Here is a 15218-nt window from a genome sequence, read left to right as displayed (position 1 = left end):
GCTTCCTGTGAATTGTTGTGTTGTTCACACTAAGGCTCGTCTAAGGTAATATCCCCTGTATATTTTTTCTGATTTTAGTTTTGTACGTAGGTCCCTCATCATTTTTATCGGTTATAAATTATAATGCCATTTTTTTTTTCAGTTTTGCAGAAGATAAATTTTAGTATAATGTTACGTTTTTATTCTATATCACCTGTATTTGTTTTAACCTTTTAAAACTTTTTTGTTTTCTAGGTATTGATGATGAAAAATTATTTTCCGAAACATTAGTGATTAAAGAAACCCAACTTAGTCAAGATGTTTGTGTTTCCCCTCTCCTCACATATTACCCCTCCCATCTACTCTGCCTCACACATTACCCCTCCCAGGCCATCTACCACAACTTTCACACACTTCCATCACGGTCTCTCACACACACACACACACACCACACGACGCAGCATGGCCGTCCCTGTGGTGTCTGGTCGTCGAGGTCTCTGTGGGGGATGGTGGCTACCTAAATCGGAATCAGACGTAATGGGATCTGATCTTAATAGACCTCAGTAGTAATGGGATCTGGTCTTAATAGACCTCAGTAGTAATGGGATCTGGTCTTAATAGACCTCAGTAGTAATGGGATCTGGTCTTAATAGACCTCAGTAGTAATGGGATCTGATCTTAATAGGCCTCAGTAGTTATGGGATCTGATCTTAATAGACCTCAGTAGTAATGGGATCTGATCTTAATAGGCCTCAGTAGTTATGGGATCTGATCTTAATAGACTTCAGTAGTAATGGGATCTGATCTTAATAGGCCTCAGTAGTTATGGGATCTGATCTTAATAGGCCTCAGTAGTTATGGGACCAATTCAGAAAATATATCATTACACCATCATCAGGAGTGTGAGGTAAAAAAAACTTTGATACACGATTATTTAATTCATCTGATTCTTGTTTGAACTGAAATTAGAGATTTGTGTTATGATTCTATGAAGACTCGACCAGGTACACCGTATACTGTAGGTCATTAACCCCTCGTGTACGGGCTCCCCTCTGAGCTCAATAAAATCGTCCAGCGTCACCTCAATGAAATGATATAGGTGACGTCCCTGTAGTGAAGATCGTCTACTTGTGAGTTAAAAGGAGCCTCCCTTACATATATAAACACAAGTGTATGTCCTTCATGAACTCCCGATAGGAAATACACACACACACACGATGCATACAAGAACAAACACGATACATACACGCACGTACAAACACAATAAACACACACACACACACACACACAAATAGTGGTGCTGGATAACATGGTGTGAAGCCAACATAATATGCAGCAGCCATTTAAAGAACCACATGACCCGGGTTCCCACACTACAGCCTCCCCAAACGTACACACTCACTCACCAAAGTCCTTCCTACATACAGCGCCAGCACGAGCAATCAACAGCGCCTGACACTCACTCCCCTCCACCCGGGAATGACTTGCTTTCGGAAGTTACGGTCGATGAACGTTCGCACATAAATATCGCTGCTCATTTTCTCTTACGGTAAAAAAAACACGACGGGTAAATTGGATTATTTAATACGAGTAATGTGTAAAGCTCTCCAGAGTTTCATATTTGGATAGTTTGTTCCTTGTCTTCACTTTATATGAGTGTCTTCTCGCTAGTAAAAACTGTGTGTGTGTGTGTGTGTGTGTGTGTGTGTGTGTGTGTGTGTGTGTGTGTGCCCCCAAGCCCAGGCGCTATTTCCAAGCAGAATATTATTATTAGGATCTTGAACCAAAGCGAGTGACGTGAGCTGAGTGACAACCGCTCAATATGGCCACATTAAAGTTGCCTATCACCCTGACCACACTCACACACACACTATCACCCTGACCACACTCACACACACACTATCACCCTGACCACACTCAATCACTCACACACTATCACCCTGACCACACTCACTCACACACTATCACCCTGACCACACTCACACACACACTATCACCCTGACCACACTCAATCACTCACACACTATCACCCTGACCACACTCACTCACTCACACACTATCACCCTGACCACACTCACACACACACTATCACCCTGACCACACTCACTCACACACTATCACCCTGACCACACTCACTCACACACTATCACCCTGACCACACTCACACACACACTATCACCCTGGCCACACTCACACACACACTATCACCCTGATCACACTCACTCACACACAGCAAGTCATTATTGGGACAAGTCTCATGGCTACTGTGAGGCTTAACCAAAATCCTCCACAAAAAAGGAAGGAATCTAACATTTACATACGTACGGTACCTTAAAGTTTACCACTACATAAACACCTGAGTCCTTCACCAGATTACACGTGTATGAATGTTGACTTTCTTAAAATTTCACTAAAATAATGTTCCAACAGACAGAACCACAGCACAATACATAAGAAAAACACATCCCGATCCCAAGAGGTCCACTGAAGGTACTTTATACGAGGTGCTTTTAACAGTTCACAAGAGTTAATTAGTCTAGCCATTACGTCAGCTCATGCAATACAAACACACGATACCTCAACAAAATCCAGCAGAGTTTAGTCATTGCGCATCATCCATTCCTAGTTTCAGCATACGAACAAAGAAAAGCCCCAGTGTCCCTCTGCAGCGACAACCTTCCCAAACGATGGGTCTTTCGTTCAATAACACAACTTGTGCTGCCAATAATACAACTTGTGCTTAAGTATGAGGGAAGTGGTCGTCACAAGGCATATCTAAATAAGTTACTGACTATATTCGTTCCATCCCGACGTGAGAAGAATCTGTAACCAACATGGAGCCAACTATCCCACAGCAAGATGGTATACAAAGGTACATTATAACCTCGCAGTCCAGGAATATTTTTATAGCACGTTCACAGTGGACGATGATGGACTGGCCGAGTGTCTGATATGGCCGAGGGTCTGTTATGGTCGAGGGTCTGTTATGGTTGAGGGTCTGTTATGGTTGAGGGTCTGTTATGGTCGATGGTCTGTTATGGTCGAGGGTCTGTTATGGTCGAGGGTCTGTTATGGTCGAGGGTCTGTTATGGCCGAGGGTCTGATATGACCTTACCACCTGGCAGTTTCACACAGGCGATAACTCAGGAATGTTGTAATGAATCCCAACAGCGGCTAACTAACGAATATACGACATTAAAAACAACCATTAAGAATTGCTTTTAAGAGATTATGCCTTTAACTAACAAGAAAGCCAAAGAGAGAACACGGACCACTTAATTTACTGAGAACGGAGGAGCATACGGACGTGCAATATTGTGCCAGCATAGATACTGTGCTCACCCTCCTACAGCACAACCCCCGATATTTACCGTCGATAGCTGAGTGCAGTCACAGACGAAGATACAGTTTCACGTCTGTTTGTAATTATACCGAGTCCTCTTACATCTATTACGGCTCAGAGCGCACTCCTACGCATCTATTACGGCTCAGAGCACTCATATGCATCTATTAAGGCTCAGAGCGCAGACATCTATCCATTACAGCTCAGTGCACAGCCAGGATCCAACGTGTCAGTCTCTTCCCAGAGGTTCAGAAACAATACACACAGTTTGTGGCATTACACACACATTGACCACCACACTTATCAACGCGATGTAAGTTGAATCTGGTGCAGTTAAGTAGAACCTTGTGCAGTTAAGTAGAACACTGTACAGTTAGGTAGAACATTGTAAAGTTAAGTAGAACACTGTACAGTTAAGTAGACCACTGTACAGTTAAGTAGAACATTGTACAGTTAAGTAGAACCTTGCACAGTTAAGTAGAACATTGTACAGTTAAGTAGAACACTATACAGTTAAGTAGAACCTTGTACAGTTAAGTAGAACCTTGTGCAGTTAAGTAGAACACTGTACAGTTAAGTAGAACATTGTACAGTTAGAGAGTCTGTCTGCCTTGGTGTCTGAGCTGTTTACATACCTGTGGATATAAAAGCAACAGTCAATACACTGAACTAACCATATTCCACACCAATACTGCTTGACTTTAACACAAACACGTTTAGACATGTAAAGTATTCCATAAAGTTGTGCATTATCCTAAACAAATGTATACAGTTCCTTCCTAAATATTGACACTTGGCACAATTATATAATATTTGTCTTGTAAATATTAACACCCCGTACAATAATTACTCTACTGCACCACTCGTTACTCCTCGGCATGGGAACAACACAGTGACTACATTACAGGCTACACGCTGGCACGTCTACACCACCTGCAGAGTTTACCCAGCAAATACCATCAACGTTTGTCAACTCACGGTTTATTCTCGCTGGATATAAATTACAATATGTATATGTTCAATTTCCATATATATGTGATGTTTGAAGGATTCACTGTGTTGATGTTTCTTAATAAAGGGTTGAATCCTGCAATGAGTCTACAGGTGTATGACCAATAGATGGTCTGACTATTGAATGAATCTATTGGTCAAAAACATATCATGATTCGAATAAATGAACCACGAAGCAAACTATAATAATGACACACAAAAAGTGACACATGGCCATAATAATCGTATATAAAACTCATGGCTATATAACAGGTATACATACAAAAGTTATATATCAATACCATGCACTGTTAACCCGCTATAGCTCTCAACAGTTAGTTCCTGTTATAGTACGGTACCACCTAACAGGAAGTCAAAGAAAAGGTCACCTAAACGAACCTAACCTGGGAGAACTAGCTAGACTGTACATATAAAACTGTTAACCAGTTACTGTATGACTCGTTATTTGACCCCAAGCCACTCAAACTTCTAAGCTGGAATATAAGAGCCGATTAAATACCTAAGAAAATATAAAGAGCACGTGTGAGAGCCACTCGCTATTCTTTCAAGATAAAATTCAATCGTTGAGAAACTGCGACGTCAAGGTTCTGGGAGACCTAACCTAATGCATACTAATGTGGATAAAACGAGGAGGTGAAAAGCTACGATTGTGTTCTTACTACAACTACTGCAACTACAACTACTACTACTTCTAATAATAATAATAATAATACCTATAAAATAAAATCAGCCAAGGAAATGTGTATATTATTCACCGACTGATTTTTTTGGTGATTTCGATTACGCTCAGTTGGGTCTGTGCAGTATATTTGGGATCAGAAACTATCAACTTTTTTATATAACGACTGAACATTATACAAGAATAATTCAATGAGAAATGTTTTTAACAATAGTAGTTTAGCCACGTGTGTGGTGAAGTATTACCAAGCATATGCATAGTAAAATCATAAATGGAATCTTAGAAGAGTAGGAACAAGCACCGTGTTCTAGCCTCCTGCCTAACTTGGCAGTGCGGACTAAAGTCCACCCAGTCGACTTCCTAGGACCACGACAGATAAAAAAACATCAACAAAACAAGGACAAGGACCATGTTCCCCAACACTCTACATAAATTTGGTTAAATTACACCAAACCAATACGACATGGTGGCCCTGGACAGCGGCCAAGTGAAGCGAACATGGTCATAATGGGTCAGCTTAACGCAGCTTTTATCATTTTAGGGCCAGTCAACGAGGCGACGCTGGCACTACTGGATCTCAACGTCTGTGATGCATTTTTTCTTTAAATTTGCCCACACGAAGGTACGAGGGATAGACTAGGCTCAGTTAAGCTAGACAGAGCCCCAATCTTTATGCGTAAAGCTGGGTTGAGTACCTTTGTCCAGCACAACGCATTGGGTCACACCTTCAGTCTGGTTTCCCACAACACATACAGTGATTATCCAACACTGACACACACACACAGCTAAATTGAACACGTAAACAAAGTCTGGTGTCTGGTGTCTTAACCCCTAGGCATTACCAGACGAAGGTAGTCAACACCAACCTTGTCAATATCAAGTGTTTGCCAGGATACTGTGGAAATCAACACAACTCACAGCTTGATCCAACATGCTGAGTCAGCTGCTTGACCACACACTAACACCTCCCCCCACCTACACAATATGCACCTTAGAGTCTCCCGTATCACCGTCCACTATCACCTTACCAATTACTGGTTCACGGAGACACGTAATGTACGAGCCTGTTAACGCACTGAGGCAAAGTCACCACGTTTTTTCCTCGTAATTCGTTATTTCCTCTTTTTTATTGTATGAAACGTTAAATTCAGACTAGAATTAATAATGCCAGAATTACTTGCACGAGTAGTGAACATGTTGCTACCGATTCATAAACCCTACACATGATGAACACACCCGCTAGACACGCCTGACTGCTGGCCCACTGGTTTCTGATGAATCAAACCACCTCATCATTATTCATCAGCTAAACCCGCCTACTTATCAACCCTTTCTTTAACCACGCTTCAAAAGATACACAGAGACGGGAATGTGTTCCTTTTTTTTACCTTTCCATTATAAAACAGAATAAGCAACGTAAAACGAGGGATATTGAGGTACAGGTATCGCTCTAAAGTATAAACGTCAACTGACATGCCTTCTGGGAAACCAACTTAGCCAAGCAAAAACTCTTTTAAGACGCTGGTTGCATTATGGCTGCCACTCCCTAGTCAATCGTGCATGAGAATACCTGTCCACCTGTCCACATAAACCCACATATACAGTACACTGCCCGAGAGCTTAACTTTATACCATACAACACCACATGCTGTTATCTTACTAGTTCAAGTAGCCTATTCTGTTATCAAAAGTTCAACAGATAAATTCGCATACAATGTCTCTTATCACGAGGCTACCAAAAACGACAGCAGCAGTGTAAACAATATACTTGGTGCGGTTAAAAAAAATAACTTTAGAAAATTTTAACACACACACACACACACAGAGGGTTTAAGTTTACCAAATTAGTTAGGGTTCACCTTGAGGTAAGACAAACAGTTAAGTACCCGATGACCATACTAGGCAGCGCTCGTCTTGACAAAAACGATGAAGAGCATCAGAATGAATAATAAAAATAACCAGGAGAGTTCTAGGCGTGTAAAACTTAAGTACACTACCAACTTAAAATATAAAAAAATAGGGTGGGGGTGGGGGGGATATTGCAAACAAGGTAATTACAGCAGACTACATTACTACTACACCACCGTTCAAGTAACCATATTAAGACTGTTACGAACCACGCCACCAATTGTCAAGATCTACCTACCCAGCACTACGAACCACGCCATCTATTGTCCTGATCTACCTACCCAGCACTACGAACCACGCCATCTATTGTCCTAATCTACCTACCCAGCACTACGAACCACGCCATCTATTGTCCTGATCTACCTACCCAGCACCACGAGCAACGCCATCTAGGGACGAAACCCGAGTATGACTACTCTTAGTTACCAGTCCGGGGTTTCCCTTCTCCATATCCTGGTTGTTGCGTCACCTCCTCAAAGTCTTCTTTGTCAGCTCCAATTCGAGGAGAGTTCAGTTCACTCTAGGAAGTGACCACAGGATCACCTATCATGGAAACCTACGGCACAGTGACTACCGTCTTCTGCAATACTCAGCCTAACTCGTCAGCCATCTCAGCTCCGCACTTAAGTATTTGTAATCTTATGTTACCTTCCACCTCCACCTTGCTTCAAATTATTGTATGTTGTATAAATATGTATATACTGTTAATGTTTAGGTTAAGTATGGTTAAGGGTAAATTATAGAAAGCTGAATATTTTGTTAAGGGATTTATGGTACTTTATTATACACAACAAAAACTCGCATCCTTTGTCTACCCTTTTATAGTCCGATTGTCTTTGTTTTTTTTATTGTTGTTGCCTTTTGGGATCTGGGTAGACTTTTAACTATATTCTAAATCCCCAACTCGTAACAAATGGCGACCGTGACAGGACACGACCTTAAGTACCATATTCCTTCCTCCCTTGTAACTCCTTGTTAATTATTCCTCCCAGTCACTTCTGTTCACAATTGCTTTACGGTGGTTTAAGTTCCCTTCATATGTGTGTGCATATATTGGTATTATCGTACAGTAAGAGTGACAGACGTAGGATATTAGGTTCCAAGTGTCATAAGGCTTACCTGTTATTACACGTGGCAGTCGTGTAGTAAGTCTTACCGAGTGTAGGGAAGAATCCGGATCTGTTTAATGCCCTACCCTCGCTCCAGAGTAGGCTGTTCCATAGTCACTAGTTTAGGGTGAAGTGATATCTTGGGACGCCCCGCTCTACCAGGACCCCATAATTATAAAGCCTCAATTATTGTTCTTCTCATTCGGGGTCAATAATCAAGTAACTCAAGGGTTGTTAATCCGGATCTTTATATTAATGCCGTAATACGCCCTTCCTCTTTAAAGTCTCTTATCCTTATCTAAGGATCTTATCAGAAGAACAATATTCAGAAGTGTAATTTCCCTAGGTATAACTTGGTAGTCCTGGAGGAGTGGAAGAGCAAGATACCATTTCACATCTTGAAGCATGTGGAGGAGCGTGGAGAGGTTAATTTAGGACGTGCTGCTGAGCTGGCTGATGCGTACGCCTTGCTGGTGGAGTCACTGTGCCTTAGGGAACGTGGTACTTTCCGACATGTTAGGTCCTCCTCTGATGATAACCTTGGGGACGTGAGTGGTAGGTCGAAAGGTCCCACACTTACCCCCCCTAATGCAACCAAGTTTACTTGTTCTTACTGTAAAAACCCAGGCCATACGATCCAGACTTGTAAACACCCAAAGTGTCGAATTGCTAAAAGTAGTTACCTGGATCCCAAATCCAAACCAATAGCAACCACCAATGTGGAAAGGCCCCATCAGGATCTCTTCTCTTCATTCACCTATGAGGAAAAATTTTCAATCATAGAGGGGTCTCGTTCTTTCCCTATTGGTATACTACGTGATACGGGCGCAGCACAATCTATCCTCCTGTTTAACGTCATTCCTGATATATCTACATTTACTAATGAGTGTTCTAATTTCAGATCTCTCATCCCATTCTTCCTATCCCTTAGCTAAAGTGCACCTCCAATGTCCCTTGATTACTGGGGAAGTGCAAATAGCCATTAGGAAAGATCCAATGACTGTGAGTGGCATTCATTTATTATTGGGTAATGACTTGGTAGGAGATCTAGTGGTTCCCAACATAAAGACAGTCGACTCTCCCTTACCTGTCAACTCCACCACTGACCTCGAAGAAACTATTCCTCATCTTTTCCCATCTTGTGCTGTCACCCGGTCGCAGAGTGTGCGTATGGGCCCTCTTCATCTAAAACCACCTCCAATATCTTCCTACCCACAGAAGATCTGTACAATAAGACCATTAGTAAGGATGAGCTCATTAAAGCCCAACAATCTGATCCATCTTTGTTCAAACAGGTGATGAAAGACCTCAGTGTGGACCATTGTACATCTTCGGCTTACCACCCACACTCCCAAGGTTGCTTGGAACGGTTCCATCAAAACTTTCAAATCCATGCTAATAAACTATCTCCCCTCAACTATATAGTCCATACTCCTGATCGCAGAAAAGATTCACAACTTGTTCACCTTAATCTCATGAAACTTTACCATTCCAGGCAGTCAGAGGAAGACATCCCAGAGGCTATAAGCCTACCTGTATTGCATACGGTTTTGTCAGGGCTGGAGCCGGAGACAGATGACATGGATCTATTGGAGAATTTAGACTTCCCTCTACCTAAAGAAAACCCTGCTAACAGTCACATACTCCACAACGTGGATGAGTATTTTTCTGTTTTGAACCCATCTCAAGCAAAAGATCTCACTAAGTTATTATCAACATTTCCTAAAGTCACATCAGACCTCCCAGGGTTTTGCAATATACTTAAACATGATATTAAGCTAATCTCTGATGATGTACAACCCATTAGGCAATCAGCATATCGACTAAATCCACAAAAGAGAGATTATGAAAAAGGATCGATTTTACAGATTCCAGGAAATACAATTAAATCTGTGTTTACCATTCTTACGTGTGTCACGGATACCCACAAAATGTTCTATACTACTGAGGGTATACACAAACACTTGTTGTCTTAAAAGTAGGTTCTATTCTCGTACGGGAGATATATATATACAGTAGGACGCAGAAGCTCGCGTTCACACCACGAGGACTCTGTCTTCTCTCTATGTGCATTACTACGCGCTGGCCTGTACAGATGCCAGCATTCACAAGCTGAATACATAAAGTATAAATATGATAATTTATATACATAAAATGGTGCACAATAAATGGAATATTACATAGAATTAATACATGTTCTGTAATACTTTACTATACATAATTAACGGAGTAATATAAGAGTAATATAATAATACACAGCTGAAGGTACTACTTTGTGTCCATATACTCATACAACCATAAATCTGAGTTTCCGGGTCATTCTCTTGATTATTTTTGGTGGGTTTGGAGTAAATTTGTTTAGACTAAAATACTCGGTGTTAGACCTATCATTTTAAACCGGGGTGTTCAAAAAAAAATGTATGCTAGATTCATCAGTTTAATATGAAGGCAACATAGACTGAAGAACCTTTATACTGGATACAAACATGCAAATTCAGATAACTCCAAATATTTTTATTTTACCAGACGAGAAACTGAAAATAAATAAATGTATTCATGGTTTATTTTGTAGAATAAAACGAAAACAAAATCCCGGTGTTAAGTTTTAGTATTGCAGCCATCAACCTCAGACAGCCTGCAGTTATACCACGGTAAAATTAGTGTACATGAGAGTGAGAATACCGTGATTAAAACTGACCTAGAACCATCTCTATAAGCGGGGTAGTTTATGATAATACAGTATGGATATAATTTATAATGCGTAGTGGGTTATATGACTGGTATTTATAGAGTAATGTTGTGGAACTCTGGTATCTTGATATGGTATGATGTGTACTATACCAGGTATCACGTGAATACTGTAACTGGTACCGGTATATTTTATTTATTCATTTCTAGCATACACAGGTATATATTAATAAAACAGGCGTGTAGTTTTACCTGTTTTCATTACAAAATCCACATATGACCATGAAACACCCAACAACCTCACTGAAAACAAAATACCAAGGCTAGTAAATTTCCATAAACAACTAACAAGGCAAGGGAAAAAATAGCAGGGTAAGGAAATTTCACTAGTCCTGGGCAAATAAAAACCCCGAACATAATATTTCCATCCTGGCTGTAACTGTATCAAGAGTTGTGTGGGAAATAATAATTGTCAGTTTGGATTAATTGTCTAGATACCAAAATAAATATAATTAAATGGTGTGTGTTTACCTCGATGGCACGTGCATCCCGAGTCACGTGTTTGGTGACCACTTTCTCCCACACCTGAACGGACCAGACCTGTCTCACCAGTATCTCCTTGTTCTTACAACACACACAACACTCTCTCATCTCGCCTATTTATATACATTTCAGCAAAATTCCAGACGGTCGACCATGAGTGCAAACAAACAACTACGCGGGCACACCGATCAGACAAGTAATTTTCTCGACAACATCATTCAGAGTAATGTTGCTTATGGTGGCGGCAACTCAACTTCCTGTGTTTACCTCATAGCAAACTCAAACAAATCCCAACACTTAAATGAGGCATTAGCACTCTTAATTACCTTCAAGTCTGGTGAATTAATACTTAACAAATAATGTATTTTAGTTAAATACTGTTATAAAATAGCACCGAGTCTGTCAATGCAAATATAAACTTATAAAATGTGAATGAACATTAATATCTGTGGTGTAATGGACAACATGCTCTCCTGGCAAGCGAGTGGACCCGGGTTCGATCTCCGGGCAGGGTGAAACTATGGGCAAGTTTCTTTACGCCAATTGTTTCTGTCTACCCAGCAGTAATAAGGGATCTGGATGTTAATAGATATGCGGACTGTGTTCCGGGGTAATGGTTAGCCAGTGCAGTTGGCGAGTTGAACGATCTTCTCAGACGTTCCTTGACACTGGGTCATGCAGCTTCCTTTATACTGTATCAAATTACAGTCAATGTAAAAAAATACAGTAACTTTATCATATTTCTATAACAAACAGCGACCAACTGGCACATTTTCCTCTACCATGTTAATGATTAGTGAACAGTGAACATATTCCCTTCAAAAACCTGCGATAACAACAGTGAACAAGTTTGGCAAGCGGGACCCACAGGTGTCTCAGTTCTCCAACACCTGCTCTCAGCATATCTGGAGGGTGAGACACAACACTTGCTATCTTACACACCCAAGGTCGACATATGTGACTGTCACTGGTGGTGGTGACTCATGGTTATCAGATTTGCCCCCGAGGGGGCTAGTTTATTGGGCACACTCATGGTTATGGCAGAGCTGAAGCCGCTACGAGGAGGTAGAGATAATTACACAAACAGTGCAGAGAGGAAGGTGACAATACCGGAGTGCAAGGAGGAACCAACACCTCCCTAATTACATATTTAAGGATGACCAATACCGCGTGACAGGGTGAAAATACATTATGTGTAATCTTACTCTAAGGACTACCGTACGTGTTTACAATAACTAACATGTTCTCTATAAATACAGAATAACGTATCTCCTGAACTCCAACTGTGCAACACGTTTGGATAACTTTTACAGATTTGTGTTTTCGTGCTACCTGAAATGAATATTACAACGATAAATAAAGGAAGAGAAGAGATACATGGATAACTACAAGTCTTGACGAGCAACATTACTAATAGTACAACTGCCAGCAAACTGAATTTCTTCGCTATTTAAGCAACCATAAAAAAGAATAAAATGTGAGAAATGGGAAAATTGCAGCTGAGTATAACCAAAAGAAAATTCTTGCAAATAATCATATTTCTCATACATTCTACAACCCATTCGTTTTTATGGCCTTCAGGGAATTTTTAAGTTACGGAAGGATGAGCAGCCTAATATATGGTAATAGTCGTGGTTACAGGAGACATACAGAATAGTTTCAAATATTAAAAGACAATGTAGGTAATTACTGACGACAAACCAGTCACCGGTTTTTTATGGAAAATTAAGCTAAAAAGCCGGAATATCACTGTGTTTTGCAGTGGACACTCGTAGTTTGGTCAAATGTGTTAAAATGGGATTATTTCTAAATTAAACCTAACCTTAGTTAACAAGAAACACAAGCAACCGAAACCTTCTTTGAAGACCGCACCAACCTAACCAAAGAAACCTACTTAACCTTACCACACCCCCAGGAATATTAAACAGAAAGAACTTATAATATTGTGAATTTCTTGTTTGTTTTTTTGTGGACGTGGGTGAAGCGCCTTCGGCACGTTAACAAACAGCGATACAAACTCGGACTTCGATCAGACTCCATACCGTTTTATAACCTCGAAAGACGAGGTAGTGTCGCTATGCTGACTAGGGACATAATTATCTACCAAACGAAGCATTTGCCCAAGAAATGAACATATCCGAACTCAGCGATGAAAATATAGAAACAAAGGGTCCATCAAAACATATTACGCTGCGAAGGGTCAATCATCAATATTAACCATTTTTCCGTCAAAGCAAAAGCTGAGAGGAAACGGCATGCAACACCGACTCATTCATCTGAGAAATGTGATGTTTTCCAACTTCACGCCGCAACACGCCATAATAATATTTAATGAGTAAGGATTTAAACAACAAAGTAACAGCACCTTTGGGTTGAGTCTGTGCTGCAGTCAATACTCGCAGCTTGTGGACCTTCAACAACTTGGTATGACTTACAAGTATACGTTCCTGACTGTCAGACATTAGTGGTATAAAAAAGCAAGTTTCTGTTGGTGATGTGAGTAAACAGATGTAAAATGGGCAAAAACATGGGGGACCGATTAGGGATCTTTGAGAGAAAAAAAAAACATGCAAAACTTGAAGAAGATTGCCCTTTCGAAAACAAGTAAAATGAAGTCAAGACTCATATATAGCCCGGGCTAATTACCTTAAAATATAAGTTAAAGTCATGAAAGATTGTATATCAATAAGTTCTTGTAGATATGAGTTATGAGTCTCACGGTTTGGAATTATGTTAACTATTAATAACAGTATATTAAATTACTACGATAATAATATCTTAAGTCATGGGATTCATAATACGTTGTTAATATGTGTATAATTGGTGGTACCTTAGAGGTATCTGTACGCAGCCTTGGTCATCCGGCATTGACTATTAAGTAGCCATTGTAAACTTTAATGGATCTCAACTAATTCGCACTTCGAGGACCATTGTTTACCGATCAGCAGTAGATCCAGATTAAATATTATACTGCAATTGGTATTAATTCAATATTATTACCAGTATCTGGATCTAGGACCTTTATTTAAAGGGACAGACAGACATACACATCTTCAGGACTTAAATAGGGGTCAAGATCCCTGCATATATCATTTCAAAGCTACGCCCTTAACTCATGAGACATAAAGGCAAGCATGAACTTAGCATGCTTCCCTGTTGGGAGCTGTAAACGCTTCTGCGCTTCACCTTACACAAGGATGTAGGGGAGTGCCCCCCCCCCCCCAAAAAAAAGCTACCATTAAGTGTAAGGAGAGTACAAGATGTATATATAGCCATTATTATCTCCAGCACCACAACTCTGTCACCCAATCGCTCGTAGACCTACTAGAAGGTAATTAATTATCTGAAACGGAACAATTGCTGGCCAATATAACGTTATCAGAGATCCTATAAATAAGGAAAAGGTGTACACTCGTAAAATACCAGGTTAATTTGGCCAATTGTTTAAGTGAGTTAAATTCGGAAGAAAGGAGACACACAACGTAGGCAACGTTCCTTGGGTGGAACGTTGGGGACAACTCACCTGATAGATACGCGAACACTGGATTCATCCCCCATTTTGGCGATGCGAACACTGCTGGACAAGTCAACGCTGCCTACCAAGCCGAACTATACAAAGAGACATTCCAAACACCGATCTCTGGTAAACAAAAGAAGTTATTCACTCCAGGACCTTCAGTAACACTTGCACCTCACAACGCCAGCGCGTACGTACACACGTTAACAGAGCCAACAGCTGACTGTCAGTGGCTGTCTTCAAACACGTCAAGGTACACCACGATACCAAGAGGTGATATGTTTGTTGGTTTTTCTAGTGAGAATTATGGTAACGCAACGATAATATTTGATAAACAATGCTAAAAATAATTTATAGATGAACCAAAATTACAAATAATATTAGATAAATACGATGTGAGCTTTATTTTAATATTACAGGAACAGGGACGGCAAAAAGAAA

The 15218-nt window shown here is 40.5% G+C and overlaps 1 protein-coding gene across 1 annotated transcript in view; it reads right to left on the bottom strand.

Moving 5' to 3' along the window:
* The window catches only part of LOC121862100 (kinesin-like protein KIF21A), a 169154-nt gene extending 154141 nt beyond the window's left edge, over positions 1–15013 (bottom strand). The window contains 1 exon segment of the mRNA XM_042360084.1: positions 14784–15013. Within this exon segment, the coding sequence (XP_042216018.1) occupies positions 14784–14811 (28 nt within the window). The 5' untranslated portion in view covers positions 14812–15013.
* Positions 15014–15218: the final 205 nt, after the last annotated feature.

This window comes from Homarus americanus, unplaced genomic scaffold, assembly GCF_018991925.1.
Source record: "Homarus americanus isolate GMGI-L3 unplaced genomic scaffold, GMGI_Hamer_2.0 scaffold25013, whole genome shotgun sequence".
Classification (NCBI taxonomy): Eukaryota; Metazoa; Arthropoda; class Malacostraca; order Decapoda; family Nephropidae; genus Homarus; species Homarus americanus.
This window is presented reverse-complemented; position numbering and strand designations above follow the sequence as displayed.